Here is an 18,509-nt window from a genome sequence, read left to right on the forward strand (position 1 = left end):
CGAGGTACTGTTCGATCGAACGGCTGTTTGTCAACATTACTCTTCGGATCATGAGATACTATGCTTCAGCCCTTAATCGATTTTCAACTCGTTTAGCGTATTGGAGTGCCACCCGATCGAACATGCTGATCGATCAGGTGACATCCCACTGAGGACCCACTTTTGAAGTTCCTAACCGATCGGTTAAGCCGGCCGATCGAACAGGCCGTTCGATCGATCGACCTGAAAGGTAAGGACACTTCAGTGTTCTCAAATACTACAACGAAAACTTCAAAAGGTCAAACCATCATACACAAACACATCTTACTCAAAGGAAGAAACAATCCACTCAAACAGTCTAGCCGATCGAGCCTACCGGCCGATCGAACAGACTGTCTGAACGGACTGTCTAGCCGAACGAACGACCCGTCCGATCGAACCTGCTGTTCGATCGACCAGGCTGTTATACCCATCATCACTTGTTTTCATTTTACGTGTTACTCATCGTTATGCTATCGAACTATTCAGGCTAACCCTACTCTCAAGCGCTCCCTTCAATCCATCAATCAATCGCTGTGAGTATACTCGAACCCTTTTTGCTTTAGCACTTTTGGGTGTTACATACGTTACTTATCAAAATCACAATCAAACACACTACTCAATTATTTGAACGCTAACCAATCCGCATGTATTACGTGACTAAATGAATGCATGTTGTTATGTTTACACGTGGAATGCTGTCTACCTGCCTTAATGACGTAGTACTATAGTTTGGACTCAGCACCCGTTCACACGGGGGTTGTTAAGGACAATTACTTGCATGGATTACGGTGGTAATCATGTATTGCGAACTATCTCGGACAGTCAACCTGCAGTCACTAGTATCGATAGATCCATGTCGATAATTAACATGCTTCGTTTTCCTCTGTGTACGTGCTGGTTATGCGTAAACTATTCTAACTCTATTATGCTATTATCAAACTTGTATGCTCACCTTTACATTATATGTATTGACTTTATTTTAACGTATGTGACAGATGTTTAAGATGTTTGCTTGCTAGGAAAGCGAGGCTAGAATAAAGCTCTAGAGCCCCCAACAAATAGTTGTCTGTTAGGAACAAGCGTCTAGAGCATAGTTGTCTGTAGATCTTACCGGGTCTTTAGGAGCAATTTGAACAATATTATTCATTTAAATATGAGTTGTCGGAACAAAATATTTTACTGGTTGTTATCTGTAATAATTTGTTTTATTATTTGGGACACGGTATGGGACGTGTTGTTTAAACTAAATAGTGATGATAGTTGTTATGGAAAGTTCTGGACAATCTGTTTCGCTCAGTACCATGCCCCGATGATTCCGCCATCAGTTGGGGTGTGACAATCCATTTAATCACTAGTTACGAACCTTCCATCACTTTACAAAACTGTAAAACACAAGTCTTGAGATGATTTAATAACTAAACTTTAATTACATAATAACCAAAATTTTTTAACCTGTTTGCGTAAACTAACTACAGAAACGCATTGAGAGCAAAGTAGAGAGTGTGTGTTCACTTCGAGCTAGCAATCCCTTTAAAGCGTAGATTTTACACGCATGACAATTATTACAAAATATGATATTAAGCATTTCTACAAATAAGACTTTAATCGTACAAGTACCGGATCAATTGTATGATCATATTAAACATTTCATTCTAGTCCATTGACCCGTTCGTACCGGATCAACTATATGACCATTTAAACATTTCATTCTAGTCTGTTGACCCGTTCGTACCGGATCAACTGTATGACCATATTAAACATTTCATTCTAGTTCGTTGACTCGTTCGTAATGGGTCTATTACATGATCATTCTTTAATGTATTACGAATACCACAATATATATCAATAAACATTACTACAAGTAAACTTTAATCGTACAAGTAACGTACCTCAATCTTGAACGCCTTGTGCTTTCTTGTTACTCGGGCCTTCTTCTTTCACACCTAAATTTCACAATTAACATGCTTTAATCTCATGTTCTCATCTCATACTTTCCTTAACATAATACATTATTAATTTCTCACATTCTCGACATTGACCGTTTAGCATCACAATCATATAGGATCATTGAAATCACATAAAAATTTATATTCTAAGCATTTCATCAAACACTTGGTGTGCATACCTAGATCAAAGCATAATGTACAAGTAGTCTATGCACATTCTTCCTATTTCATAACATGGATGATTATAATCAATCAATTTCACATAATCTTCACCCCACATCAATTTATCTAACAATACTTCATTATATACAAGTTCATACATCAACATTAATCCTATTTGCAACTACATGATCATCATACTTCATCATATTCTTACTACAAGTGAATTTTCACTTTTAATTAGGTCTGGAAAGCAAGCAAACAAAACCCAAATGGGTTATTTTGGGTAATTTTAAAAAATGAGACAAGCCATAGTGGGCCAGGAAATAATAATGGATGGGTCAGGATGGGCTTTTAGATATCAATTTAAAATGTGTGAGTTAGGATGGGTAAGTGGTCAGAATGGTTCCATCGGTCATCCAGTCATTCTCTCATTCCTCACATCTACATTGGCGGTTAGCATTTATGAATGTTCACTCAAAATTCATTCTCTAAAACCTCCAACTTTCACGAATCATGATGGTAATACTTCACAAGAGTTCTTCCAGTAACCGTAATATGCGCCCGTAACGCTTCTAATAATCGTAACGCACAGTAGCCATGACATCAGCAGTATAATCCGCAATCTCAAACAAAATGTGACGTGCGATTGCGCCGCTAGGTTATAGATCTCATTAGGCGAGATCGTGTCGATGTGGTTGATCCGTTGCGTGTTGAAGTTTGAGGACCGTCGGATCAGACCATGAACTTCGTAGCCTTTGTTTAACATGAGTTCAGTGAGGTATAAACCGTCTTGACCGGTGATTAGAGCTACTTTTGATTTAGGTGGAGATATGGCGGTGCCATCATTAGCGGTGGTGGTGATGGTGGCTTCAGATCTGTCGGTGGTGGATGCCATTGTGGTTTTGACTGTGTGTTTGTGTGTGAGGGTTTTGACGGGGGAAAGTGTAGCGGTTATTTAAAGGCTCATTCTATTCCCACCCCCCTATTTACTAATTACACCCCCCCCCCCATCAAAAACATCACATCCATCAATCATTTGGTTTTTGTTTTTAGCCTGTTTTGTCTTTTTGTTGTCTTTTTTTTATTCATTTATTTAATTATTAGTTATTTAGTATTTGTTTATTATTTAATTAGTTATTATTATTATTATTATTATTATTATTATATTTATTATTAGTAGTAGTAATGATATAGTATTTATTATTAGTTTTTATTGTTATAATTTATCAAATTATATTTATAGCTGTAACAAAAGCTATATAAAAATAAGTACTTTTTTACAAAATTATTATCAGTTAATAATTTACATACCGAGGTTTAATCTATACTCCCCCCAAATGTAGCAGGTTGTGCTATCCAAGACTTATACATATTTTGACGTGATTCAAATATATTCTCCCAGCCAGCTGCATCATTTTCTCTCATTAATTTCCATAGGTTGTTTGTGCTGGCAATTGGATACTCTCCTTGCAATTCTACCATTATAAAATGGTTACCATTCACGTGTGCAATTGTAATTATTTTTTTTTCTGGGAACTCGTGAGGGCCTCTCCAAAGCGAAAAACAAGTAGAACTGTTTCTTTTTTCTTGAGATAAAAAATGAACGATCACATTAAACTTGTTCGCAATCAAGAATCCTGCCTCTGGCATAATCATCCAGTGTTTTTCAGGTGCAAACCCCGATCCTGACCAAGCCAAGGACGTGAACACATCTTTGAATGAGCCTAAGAAAGCCTTAGTGTACTTATTTCTAAACTTGAGTAGCTCTTCCATCAGTGATCTCCGGATAAATAACCATTCATCTTCACCGTACCCGAGAGCAGAAGTTGTCGCCCGAAACCCACAATTTCCATCACCTAACACGTTATGTATGCGTGTAACATACGCATGGAAGATGTTTGGAATTAGTAATATCCTCACAATATACTGGTAACTCGAGTTTCCTCCAAAATTCATCGACCGAATCTAAAGGAATAGATTGACCTGCATTAAAACATAAGTTGTCAGCTTTTAAATATTACCAAGCACATCGACCGAATCTTAGTTTAATACACTGACCTGCTTTCTTATACTTTGAGATTTCACAAGCACATGGTAATCCATAACACTTACGAACTTGACAACGACAATGTGAACGCTTTAAATGACGCTCTGCTATTATTATATCAAGTGCTTCATGAGAAACAGAGCCATGTAATAGCTTCAACATTGGTGGGTTGTGTTTATGCATTAGAACAGTTCTACTTTTTTCGAAGCTATCTTTAACAATTGTATATTGCGAGTTCATTACTTCATCAATGTGACGAACAATCTTATCTAAGGTACAATTTGCTGAATTCAAGAATTTTTTTAGCTTGGCATGTTGACTTTCAGCTCTGTTAGTTGTATGATTTCCGAAATGTAAGCATTCTTTAGTCCATACGGACACAAACATTTCTTTATACTTGTTTAACCAAGTACTATTCAAGTAATCCAAAACATCTGCAAAGATAATAATGATGATAACGATGGTAACAATAATACTAACAGAATTATAGTAATAATACATACCTTGATGATGGATTAACATTGATTGAAGTTGCTTGTAATTTTGGAGGAATGATGTCCACGTTTGAGATTCAACGAGTGCATTCCACATTATATTGAAGATTTTCCAATCATGATCCGTGGTGAAAAATGATTTGCAGTTTCTAAATATACTTTGAGAAACGTGCCACCTACAAAGTAATCGGGTAGATTTTATTCTGTTTCAATAATTATATATTGAATTTGGTTTAGATTTAATGAAATGATGTTTTGAATATATTTCAAAAGGTATAACCAATAGGGTGACTTTCTAAATATGTTTGTAACGACGTTTGACGTGTTTTTGTTGATTATATAAATTTTAGCTTGATTACATGACCCGACCCAACCCAACCCGATATGAACCGAATTTTTTTATATACCTCGGGGCCTAAAATTTTAAAAAATATTCCGCACCCCCATGAAAAAATTTCTGGGTCCGCCACTGGTACAACCTATCAAAGCCAAATATAGTTGTTTATTTATAGGTTATAATAATAATAATAATAATAATAATAATAATAATAATAATAATAATTTATTACTAATAGTAAATAATAATAATAATAATAATAATAATAATAATAATAATAATAAAAAGACACTAAAATATAATAAAAAGACAACAAAGAGACAAAAAAGACTAAAAACAAAAAGCAAAGGATTGATGGATGGATTGATGGATGTGATGTTTTTATAGGGGGGGTGTAATTAGTAAATAAGGGGGGTGTGTATAGTATCACCCTATTTAAAAAGGGGGCAAGTTTTTGACTTTGTTTAACTCATTTGAAGTATTATCATGCAGGTTAGATTTTCATTGATTTTTTTAGTTTGAAGATTTATTGGCCAATGATGACAGTTTATAAAATGGTTGACTAAAAAGCTTTTAAACTTGTAAAGTTATTGAAAATGAAGAACTAGGGCGGTCTGAGGCTATTCTGATTTGGATTTTTGCAAAGCTTAATCTTTTTAATATATTAGTGTTTTTTATTATTTTTTCTACTTTTTTTAAATTTTTTAAATTTTTTTATTTTTTTTATTTTTTTTATTTTTTTTTATTTTTTTGATTTTTTTATTTATTTATATTTTTAGCCTATCATGCCCAAATATATCTTGACAAAAACCCATCATGACCTAAACACATCCTAACCCATATCTTAATAAACTCATCCTAACCTAAACTCATCCTAACCCATACCCATCCTAACCCATTACCAAAACCTGCCCAACCCACCCATTTTGCCACCCCTACTTTTAATCATCAAGATGAACAAATTCAAGCATAATTCTTGTTCTATGGGGTGATTCTAACTCACAACCATACTAATTTCCCATGAACTCATGGATTGATTGCAACCCACTTTCTACAAAAATCACCAAATCATGAAATTCGACTTACCTTATGTTAAACAAGCATAGATGATTACTTATTAAGGCTCATGCATAAGATTGGCATGGATTTCACCCTTCAATTTGTTAGAATTGCAGATTTTAGGTTATGAAGAACTTGTTCTTCCTTCTTTCTCTCTCTAATCCACGCACAGACACACACATACATAAAATTCTGCATTTTGTCTTTCTTATATTCTAACTTTCCCATATGCCATATTCAGCCCCTCATGTTTAATTAATATTTAATTTTATCAATACCTCTTATCTTTTGCTAGAAAACATATGCATAGGTATTTTAACTATGTTAGTTAGTATCAACCAACAACAACAACCATACCCAGTATATTCCACAAATAGCAAAGCTACTTATAGGGTCTGGGGAGGGTGGGATGTAGACAGACCTTGCCTCCATCCCTAAGGATAGAGAGGCTGCTTCCAGGGAGACCCCCGACTCCAAAAACCATCAACATACCAACGCACCAAGTCAAAAAAATATATAAATAAGAAATCAGAGAGTATACCAACACACAACATACCAACATACCAAGAAAGTGATCAGAGAGTGACACAATATAATGTAAAACATGTATGATAGCATACAACATCATATGGGTATAAACATAAGAATGCAATCACCTGTAAAGTCACTTAAAAGATAAGAAAAATCTACGTCCCTAAATATACCTAAGACCCTACTGCAATATCCTCTAAAAGTCTTTAACCCTAATTCTACGCCTCCACAAAGTCCTATCTTGGGCCATGTCCTCAGAAAGGTGCAACTCTAATAAATCATGCCTAATTTGCTCATCCCAGGTCAGTTTGGGTCTACCTCTTCCTCTCCTCCCCTCCACAGTGAGATTTTCCACTACTCTAACTGGTGCCGTTGTTTCCCTCCGCTTCATATGCCCAAACCATCTCAATCTCCCCTCCTTAATCTTATCTGATATACTAGCCACTCCTAATCTTTCCCTAAAAACTACATTTCTTATTCGATCTAACCTCGTGTTTCCACACATCCACCTCAGCATCCTCATCTCTGCCACCTCCATTTTGCACGCTTGTGTCTTCTTGATAGCCCAACAGTCTGTTCCATATAACATAGTGGGCCTAATTGCTACCCTGTAAAATTTCCCCTTTAATTTAGTTGGGAACCTCCTATCGCACAATACCCCTCTGGCTGCCCTCCATCTACACCAGCCAGCCTGTATGCGATGGGTTACATCACTATCTGTATCACCATCTCTTTGTACAAACGACCCCAGATACTTAAATTTAGTTGCTTGCGGGACCAATTGATCCTCAATGGTGAGTTGGGTGTTATCATCATCGGCTAGACCACTGAAATCACAGTGTAGATACTCAGTCTTAGATCGACTAATTCTTAGGCCATTGCTCTCTAAAGCTACTCGCCACTCCTCTACCCTCTCGTTCATGCGCTTTTTAGACTCTGCAATCAACACAATATCGTCTGCAAAAAGCATGCACCACTGAACTGTCTCCTAGATCAACTTTGACAACTCATCCAAGACAACCGCAAAAAGAAAAGGGCTCAACGTAGACCCTTGATGGAGTCCTACCTCCACCGGAAAGGAGTTTGTATCCCCTATAGGGGCGCGGACACTAGTCTCCGTTCTATCGTATGTATCCTTAATTATGTCTATATACTTCCCAGATAGCCCTCGACCTTCCAAAGTATCCCAAATCAGTTGATGTGGGACAATGCCATATGGATTTTCAAGGTCGATAAACACCATATGTAAATCTTGCTTCTTCGCTCTATATTTTTCCATCAACCTTCTTAGAATATGTATCACTTCTGTGGTTGACCTCCCTTTCATGAATCTAAATTGATTTACTGAAACCCGAGTTTCTCTTCTAATTCTAGTTTCAATAGCTAGTTTCAATTATCCTCTCTCGAAGCTTCTAGTTAGTATCAACCAACGAGCTCCATATTAAACGCTAGGATTTATTAACATGTTAGCTATTGGCCACGATTCGCAATATAGTGTCATTTGTACATGTTACGGTATTAACGCAAACTAAGATACTAACATGTACACATTTTGGGGTGTTACAAGTCTACCCCCCTTAAAGGAGGTTTCGTCCCCGAAACCTAGATACATATCAAATAGTGCCGGGTAGTGCTCCCGCATTTCATCTTCCGTTTCCCATGTCAAATCCGACCCCATTCGGTATTGCCATTGGACTACGCCTTGTCGAATGACCTTATTACGAAGATGCGTAATTTTGGAATCCTTGATAGCTATTGATCTTTCAACATAATTCATCCTCTCATCCAGTTCAATATCATCGAGTGGCACGTAAGCCGTTTTATCTGTGAGACACTTCCGTAGTTGTGACACATGGAATGTGTTATGAATTCCATCTAATGTCGGTGGTAACTCCAACCGGTAAGCTACCCTTCTGACCTTGGCCAAAATTTTGAAAGGTCCAATGTACCGAGGACCTAACTTTCCTCGTTTGCGAAATCGGATTATACCCTTCCATGGAGAGACTTTCAATAACACGCGGTCCCCTACTTGAAACTCAATGGGGCGTCTTCTTCGATCCGCATAGGCTTTTTGTCAGTCTTGTGCCGCTTTTAATCGGGCTCGCACGAGATCAATTTTCTCATTAGTCTTGGCCACTGCATCCTTGGGTGCAATTTCTCTTGTGGTTCATAAAATGACTTCATTTGCGAACAAACATAATCCTATGCTTTATTCATACATTTCCTTTAAAAAAATCTGCATTTCATGCTTTTATTAATCATATGAATTGATTGCTACCACTTTTCAACTTACAAGCCATGCTAGATCTACCATTCTCGCTTTTGGTGCGGAAGGTGCTCTTCTCGAGCTTACTACAATATTTCACCATTTTCATTCCTCCTAAGGTGTTTTTTTATTTTATATCATCATAGAGTAAGTTAGATCACGTATTTGCATTTATTGCGACATTCCATTGTGGGTATTGTTACCACATGATTCTTCATAATCCCACAAACATATTCATAAGTCTAACTATGCTACTCACATATTCGTTGACTTTTCAGAAGGTTAGCGGTCAAGCATTCTAATTTTCAACTTAGACATTTATGTCCATCTTTATATAGTAGACCATATTAGCGACACCATATACATTTCATACTCATGTTTTCAGGACACATACAAATAGATGATCAATTAACTACATCATACACATAAATAATCCATTCAATACATATTAATGCTCCCATGATACTACAATTGTCAACTACATTCAGGTTAGCAATTTTTAACATAATCCCAACATCATCCTTTACTAATAAGTCCACAAGCTAAATGTTTAGTACACATTCATTTCTAAATTACCATTATGAAACTAACTCGACATATGGTGTGCACCACACCATTCAAGTATGGAGTACAAACTCCTAGAGCATACTATAAACTACTCTTTTCATACTTGACACGAGAATTAAGCATCATTCTATGTTTGATACGTTACTTGTACTATGCACACCCTTAGGTTTAACCTCAAATCATTTCATTCATATGACTTTCTACATACTACCTATTCTATTTAATTAAATATGTTGCATGAGTTCATCGTACGGCGTTTAACCAATACTTCAAATTTTTCACTCAAGGAACTTGAGATTTCCTCCTAATGACATAAATTACTTCTTATGTTGACCGTTAGAAGTCACACATTCAATACCATACTTATCTCACACTTCATTTCATTCATAAGTACTATTCAATCTACACATTCTTACTCATTAATCATGAGCTAAACATTTTACTAACCTTGATTTCGTTGCATAACTAACAATCCGCGACCTGGATTGGTCCGCTCCTTTACAAGTCCATACCATAACTAGCTTAATCTCATCCATCCATGTGACGAGCTTCCGCTCGTGAGCGTCCTTTCGCTCGCTCCACCAGCTTTATAACTTCATGCATTCTACCATTCTCATTCGCAAAGGTTAACGGTTAGCACATTTCATTTAAATAGTCATCCTATTCGATGTTTATTCACCTATATTTCTCTCACAATTTCTTGCTTACATGCTATACCACATTACACATTTCATTTCTTACATATAATCTTTACAGTTCATGAAAGTTTTGTCAAATTTCTGTGGTCTGACTTCTTAGGGTCAAACTGTATATTCTCACTTATTGTATTCGTATAAATGGCGGTTCGCGTTTGTACTTTTCTTCGGCTTGAACCTACTTACGAAAATAATATTTCGTCATTTTAGCTTTTCTTGCAAAAATTTCCCTCAATCTTTCTCACCCGATCCTTACTCTCTTTTTTGTTACTTTTCTTTCCTATTCGTTCAATCCATTTTAACCTACGGACTTAACTTTCCATTCATACATGTTTAATCCGTACTCACCTATGGGTTTCTCTTTTCATTCATACTTGTCATTCTTGTATGTTTGATCCATGCCCACCTACGGATTTAACTTTTCATTCCTACCTTTCATTCTTATAGGTTTTATCCGTACTCATCGACGGATTCAATCTTTTTCATTCTTGCCTTTCATTCTCACTTGTTTGATTTGTACTTACTTATGGGTTCAAACATTCTCATTCTCACCATACATTTTTACTTGTTTCATCCGTACTTACTTACGGGTTCAAACATTTTCATTCTCACAAAATACCCTCATTTTCTTGAGAGTCTTACAATTTCTTTCACTTACACATCCATCTATTTCCTAATTCTACCAGATATACATGTGGCGATTATCATGGTCTCATGAGTGTCATATGCTTCTTGCGCACTAGCCAGGCGCGTAATCCACATACTGGACTCGTGCCTTCATGTAATCGTCAAGTATAACATTTTTATGCATGTTAGCATTTTCATAACTTCACATCTAGTATATCTCATAGTTAGCTAACTCAAAATCATTCCAATTTCATCCCCTTCTCTTGATCTTATATGCTTCACATTTAGTATATATTTACTTCTCAATTTCAATTAAGCAACGATTCAAACATATGGTGAACATCATACCACTCCAACATAGAGTACAACCTTCTAATGCACACTTTTTACCAAATCACATAACCAATTGAAATTCCTACATGTAATTCATCTAAAATACATTTCACATGTTTAAATACCTAATGGTTACATCCTATACACGTTCACCCATCAATTACATACAATTTCATCGGCATTTATATAAACATATTTACATTAGCCAATTGCAATTTTCATTCCTACACACCTTGATACAATATTTTACTACTTGCTTCTTAATTATTATTTTCATCTTTGTGGGACCATAACAGGTGCAACACATATTTGTTCTATTGTAGGGTGGAGGACTTGTTATCCTCTACATTCACAACTTTTAATTTAAACCATCTTTGTTTCCCAGGCATCTTAACGTAATACAATTCAATTCACATGCTTTCTTACTACTGTATGGACAAAAGCGGCCACGAAGCTCCTATGTGCCATCATAAAGCAGGAGAACTTATTATTTCATACATTCTCAATCTTCCTTCCTAAATGTTTGTTCCCGAAACATCTTAACATAGCACAATTAATTTACACGACTTCTTCTCAGTTTTTACCACTTTTCGAGGGTCTATAGGTGTCACACCCCAACCGATGGCGGAAACATCGGGATGAGACGAAGTGTGTAAAGATTGCTAGAGACATCATAACACTATGTGACAATATAACTTAAATCCAATTTCATAAATGACTAAAATTTGAATACTTGGTTTCAAATAAGACAAATTGCAACAACATTGTTTATTATTGAATGAGTATCTAAGTCCATCCTAACTTGATTTCTTCATCGTCTTGTCTAACAACCTGCAACATGTATTAAAATAGAGTTTCAATGCAAAAGCAAAGGCGAGTATACAAGTTTGACTACATAGCATGTCACACCCCAACCAATGGCGGAAACATCGGGATGAGACGAAGTGTGAAGATTGCTCGAGACATCATAACGCTAATAATTGTGACAAGTATTTAAATAATCCGATTTCATTTCATAAGATGAATTGTCAACATTACAAGAAATTCAAATACAACAAGTCTAACAAAATAACATGACAACATAACAAAAATTGATACAACATATTAAACCCTAACGTCTATATGTGTATCTAGGCATCAACGCTACTTCTTTTCTTAGCATCATCCTCATCAACCTGTAACATGTTTAAAATAAAGTTCAATGCAAAAGCAAAGGCGAGTATACAAGTTTGATACGTACATAGCAAAAGATAAGTTTGAACAATTCCTCATAGCAAGCATGTGATTCAAGATAAACATTTAAACATGGCATGTGTCTAACATATCAAACCAAGAAAACGCAATATGCTCATGACATAACCGATGATAAAGGGCGGGTCGTTAATCCTATAGCGCTACATATGTCACGGTTTGGCTCGTACGAAGTTAATGATAAGTTCAACACATAAGAATCACCCAAGTTTAAAGTATCAAGCCATCACGTATACAAGCATGTTATAGGAATGTTCATGTGTTTAAGCAAAATGTTCATGTGTAAGTTTGTTGATAGATAAAACATGTTACACCCTAAAAGTGATAAAAGTAAAAGGGGAATACGAGTATACTCACAAAGTTTGCATATGTTTTCCGATTATCCAATGTGACAAAGTTGCCGAGGTTGGAAGGTTGAATGCGTAAGGGTTTAAGTTCAAGCATGTTTAGAGTCGAGATTTGGAATGAAAGTGACATGAAAATATTATATCAAAATATTCATCTTCACACATAACACTTGTATGACACTTGGTAACCTCATGGGTTATAATGATTTTATGAGTTGAACACCCATAAGAATCATAACAAGGTTTAGGTCCTTAGATGATAACCTACTACTTTGACAAATGAATATGATTTCAACATCAAAGATTCGAGTGTACATAGATAGTATGTAGGTCGTATATTATACACATATTATTAAGTCCAAATGTTCAAGTATTCAAGTAAGAGGTAGAAGATTACATCTTCATTTAGGTACCTCAAGTTGAGTCATGGGTGTCATGGATGGGGTAGGAAGACAAGGCTTCCATTTAGGTACCCCTTTGATGTTCACCACTACACTTGATGTAAAAACAACCAAGGAGGGTCATGAACTAAGGTCTTTACATGTATGTAAAGTAAACTAACTAATAGAAATCATCAAATCATGTGAGGATTGTATGTTTGGATAACCCAAGTTGTTCCATAATCACTCATGTATCAAAGACTATGTTTGACATGATTTGTGGGTTGAAACCCTAGACAAAACACCAAGTTTATGAGGTTTAATCCTCTGATTTCAAATGTCTCAACCTTGTTTTTAAGCTTAACCAACCATGGGATAAGTTGTAAGCATTAGGACATAGGCATGAGATGTGTTAGACACAAGTTGCATAGGTTTAAACAAGTTTTGAAGAACATAAAAATCAAACAGAAAGTTTATGGACTATTTCGGGGCATTTCCAGGTCTGATTTCTCCAAGGAGAAGTCTAGGAATCGAACCCCATGATTATCCAAGCAAGTAGGAAAAAGAATCAAGTGAATCGGATAAGAATTGAGTGAGTTATGCTCATTTTCGTGAAAGGGTGTCAATCTGCTCGAACCTTTGCTTTCAGCTACGGTTTGGAGGATGTTTTGAGAGTTTTTAGTGTTGCAAAAGTGGTAGGGAGGCTGGTTATAAGTGGTATTTATAGGGGGAAGGATTAGGGTTTCAATGGGTTGGGCTTTGGAAGTGTTTAGAAGGGGTTACACCTTGAAACTAGCCCACAAAACCCAACTATATGAGGCTGAATTTTGCTGAATTGGGGCTGCCATATTTCTTTATTTTTTTTTATTTTTTAAAACATTATAATGAGTACTTTTGTTAATTAAGTTGTGTAATAATATGCAACAATGTTTCCCCTAACTTGTAACAAGGTGAAATATGAAATAAAACATGATTTAACTAGGTAAAAAGTGTAATGTACAAGTATGTAACATGTTTGTAAGTGACAATTATATGTCACATATTAGATGATTAACCGTTGTATAAATAAGCATATTATTAGGGGTTTATAGGTATCAACAATATAAGGACAAGCATGGACATGCATCGTGAATAAGTATAATTATGAATTACAAATAAGGATTCGATGTACAATGAATTCGAACGTATGAACATGTATGAATATGTAGATGGTGAATTTAAAGAAATACAAATTTTATTTATGATCCAAGTCTCGGATTTTACAACGAAAAGACGACTACAATAATACAAGATTTCCAAAAATAGCATTACAAGGCGAGCTTTCTAATTATGGAAAGTATGAAAAAGCAGGGCGTTACATAGCATAATAGAATAAAAAGGCTCAAATCCAACATGAACATAATAAAATAGTTTCAGCCATGCTAGTTTACGCAGTCCAAGTGATAGCCCAAGTTTCCAATGCGTTAAAGTACCTAACCCAAAGTTTCACGGGAGGTTAATATGTCTCCTCCTAACAATACCCCAAAGACTAACGGGGAGGTGCATTACCCCTATAGCGCTACTATCGTTAAGGCGGAACTACACACAGGGATTAAACGTTCACATAGCACAAAATAGTCTCAAGTATCACAAGTTTCATGTTTCATGTTTAAATGGATAGAGCATGTTTCAAATAAGTTTCAAGTGTCACATGTTTGAATATAGAATACATGTTGCATCCCAAAAGTGTTTAAAACAAAAAGGGATCGAGTATACTCACAAAATTGCATATGCTTTTCGATTATCCAAAGTGACGAAGTTGTTGAGACTAGAAAGTTGCATGTATTCGATTTGGAGTTTAAGAGGTGTTTACATATGATTCTATGGATTTGGAGTTTAAATAGCATGAAAATAAACATATGAAAATAATCATCAAACACCTATGACTTGTTCTTGACACTATGAAACTCTAAAAGAGTTTAAGACTGTTTTCACGGAACAAGGTTCCATTAGAATCGTGACAAGTTATCAAGGCCTAAGATGATGCAATCTACTAGCTTGACGAATGTCCATTAGTTCATCACCAAGAGTTCGATTATTTGGTTGTTACTTAAGTATTACATAGTGTATATTACATCATATATGTCAAGGTAGAAGATTAAAGTCTTCATTTAGGCACCTCTAAGTATCATAGAATTCATACATGAGGTAGGAAGAACAAGCTCCCATTTAGGTACCTCCAATGTTCACCACTACACTTGATGTAAAAACAATCAAGGAGGGTCTTGAACTTTACATAAGAAATAAAATGAACAACTATTCTATGAGAAAACATCAAGAAGTGAGTGGATGTTCATGAAAGATAGCGCAAGCTAGTCTAACCATCACATTTTTACCAAGCTTCAAGCTTGAACACTTCTTGTGGGTAGAACCCTAACTAAAACAGAAAGTTTATGAGGTTTAATCCTCTTATTTTAAGTGTCTCAACCTTGTTTTAAGCCCAACTAACCATTCATTTGATTATGAGCATTAGGACATAGGTTTGAGATGAGAAAACTCAAGTTTGGTTAAGTTTAACAAAGATTTCATGAAAACAAAAACAATCAGTGGACTTTTGAGCCTTTTTGCCGGAGTTTCAGGGACTTATTTACTGTGAAAAACCCATGGAATCGAAGTTAAGGTTAAACCAAGCACATAGGAAAAAGAATGAGCAAAAACGGACAAGAAATGAAGAAGTTATGCTCATTTTCGTGAAGGGTAGTGCTTCTGTCCGAACTTGAAGTTTCAGTTGCGTTTTTTGTGATTTGAGAGAGATTTAGATGAGTTTGTAAAGTGGTAAGGAGGCTGATTATAAGTGGTATTTATAGGGGAAAAGATTAGGGTTAAGTTGGGTGAGCATTTAAGATAGTTAGTTGGTTGTTTAGCATAAAAAAAATAATAATAAACTCACATATAGTTGCGGCCGTAATATGTGATATGTGATGTTTTTATTTTTTTTTATTTTTTTTGATTGGTTCAACTTTAGGTAGTGTAATATATTTATTATGTATGTTGGATAAATAATTTACCTACCATCCATTTAATTAAATGTAGTATCATGAGATTGGAAAACTATAATCAAGAAACAATTCCTTCTGCCTTGGCAGTTGGGTCGCATGGCTGTGATAGCCATGTATTTACCTTTTTTTTTAACATTAAATCCCAAAGTTTTATATAATATAAGATATTATACTTGGTTTAACTAATGTAACAATGGCCAAAAGCATGCATGAAAAAGATGGCTGATTTATTTGCACAAGTATCAGCTTATCTATTTTTTTTTCTTTAATCTTACGTTGACATAATATTTCATATTATTAGATTTATTATTATATATCTAGGGTTATTATTATTATTGTTTTATTATCAGAATTTGACCTTGTATTTAGTAGTTAACAGACACGTTATGAGTACCAGTATGTCGAGTATCGGTTTCGCGTATGCATTCGAGATTGGTAACGTATAACCCGAGTATTGCAACACGTATAAGCATGTATAAAAACAGAATTTCATTATGATCGAAGTTACGAATTATGAAAACGGAGGCGAGATGCGAATACGATACGTATGTAAGTTTCCAAAAATAGGTTCATGAATAATCTTTCCAATTAAAGTAAGTTTCAAAAAGCGAGGCGTTACAGTCTCCCCTCCTTTAGGAAATTTCGTCCCGAAATTTATTCAAGAGTAAGACTTGAAGGAGTTTTGGCAAAAAGGTGAAAATTTTAAAATTGAGACTCGAAATTTCGAAGTGTAAAAAAGTTATGAAATTTTGAAGAATGACAAGATAGGTTCGCGAAGGAGTTTGTCTGTCTAAATTGATTTGAGGTACCAAGCATAATTGAAAACGCATAGGAGCGCATATAGGTAAAGCGAGTCCAAACAAGTTTGAATAACTTAAATTTGAGATGTATTAAAATGTGTCGTATTTAAAAGGGAAAATTTAGTATACAAAATGGTTTTCGAGGTAACGACCAACTACAGGTGCTTGCAGAAGAATAAAGAATAGAGAGGTAGTTTCAAAAGCAAGGACGTAGATTAGGATTCGAACGTTTAAATAGACTTGATTACGAACAGGGTTCATATAAAAGACGGAGAATAATGGGAGTATAACAGTAAATGATTGATTTAATAAACGAATGCGATTATGAGAATAGCGTAAGTATCGGATAGACAAAAGTAGTGTGTTAAGAATGAAGTCTCGTCGTGGATAATCGGATATAATGCGTTTGTGAGTTGTTTAAAGGTTGTATTAGGTCAAAGGGTCTGCAAAACACTGAATTTCTCATGGCACGTTTTACGAGAGTTTGGTAACATGGTGAAAACACTTATATATAGGAAGTACCAACGGCGTATCCACCATGTTTTGACCACGTTACGTCCGTTTCGTATTCGGTGTCATGTTACATCCCGTGTCTTACCATACGCAGTAGTACACTCTATGGTTTCTCATACGCCCATCACTATAATCCCGTGTGCACCCGCGATTATATTGACCGTCGCATGATCCGCATAGCTTGTACTAGTTACGTATGACTCAAGGTATACATAAATTTTGAAAACAAGGATGCGTGAGCATAGAAATGTAGCATATAAGCATGTTTACGTTCCAAATAGTATAAGTCCAACGTAAGCGAATCCTTCGGGTTTCGCCCGTGTACATGTGCGAATGTATAATTTTTTTTTGAGTAAAAAGCATGAGCATAGTATAAGTTTAAATTTGAACGCGCACGTGAGCATAAACACAACACGCATGCCAGGAGTATGAGTAAACGTATAAGCATAACGTGTATTAAAATGAGCATAAATGTGAGCACAACTTGGGCACAGACGAATGACGTGAGCATAGACACAATTCGTATAAATGAGAGTACAAACAAAAGTACGAGTATAACAGAAATCTTATAAACGTGAGTAGAAACGCGAGTACGAATATAACGTAAATCGTATAAACGGGAGTATAAATGCGAGTACGAGTATAACATAAATCGTATAAATAAGAGTATAAACACGAGTGTGAGTATAACATAAATCGTATATATGAGAGTATAAATGCGAGTACGGGTATAACATAAATCGTATAAACGAGAGTATAAACACGAGTACGAGTGTGAAATACGAGTATAAATATGAGTATAAACACAAGATGCATGAGTATGGATGTAAACGTGAAAATTAAGTGTAAAACATGAATGTTTAAGCATGAATAAAATACATGCGTATGAGTATAAGTGTAACAAAGTTGTAAAAGTGCAAATGAAAACAAAACTCGTATAAATATGAATACTAATGTAGTATAGACATGAATGTAAAGACAACGTAAATGTATAATTGTGAGTGTGTGTATAAGTATAGATGTAGGAAATAATGATTTTTATTCACAGTATAAATCGAAATGCACGAGTTTATGCGCGTAAAAGATTAAAAGTTT

At 35.4% G+C, this 18,509-nt stretch overlaps 1 protein-coding gene and 1 non-coding gene across 2 annotated transcripts; one reads left to right on the forward strand and one right to left on the reverse strand.

Annotated features, from left to right (window-relative positions):
* Window positions 1-5,539: 5,539 nt before the first annotated feature.
* LOC118488747 lies at window positions 5,540-5,628 on the forward strand. Its single transcript, XR_004885282.1, has one exon. It is a non-coding gene; the product is annotated as a small nucleolar RNA snoR20a (small nucleolar RNA).
* A 1,165-nt stretch (window positions 5,629-6,793) lies between these two features.
* On the reverse strand, window positions 6,794-7,567 carry LOC110919075. Its single transcript, XM_022163352.1, has one exon. It carries the CDS (start codon window positions 7,565-7,567, stop codon window positions 6,794-6,796), a length of 774 nt encoding a protein of 257 aa, XP_022019044.1.
* Between the last annotated feature and the right edge of the window lie 10,942 nt (window positions 7,568-18,509).

This window comes from Helianthus annuus, chromosome 16 (assembly GCF_002127325.2).
Source record: "Helianthus annuus cultivar XRQ/B chromosome 16, HanXRQr2.0-SUNRISE, whole genome shotgun sequence".
Lineage (NCBI taxonomy): Eukaryota > Viridiplantae > Streptophyta > Magnoliopsida > Asterales > Asteraceae > Helianthus > Helianthus annuus.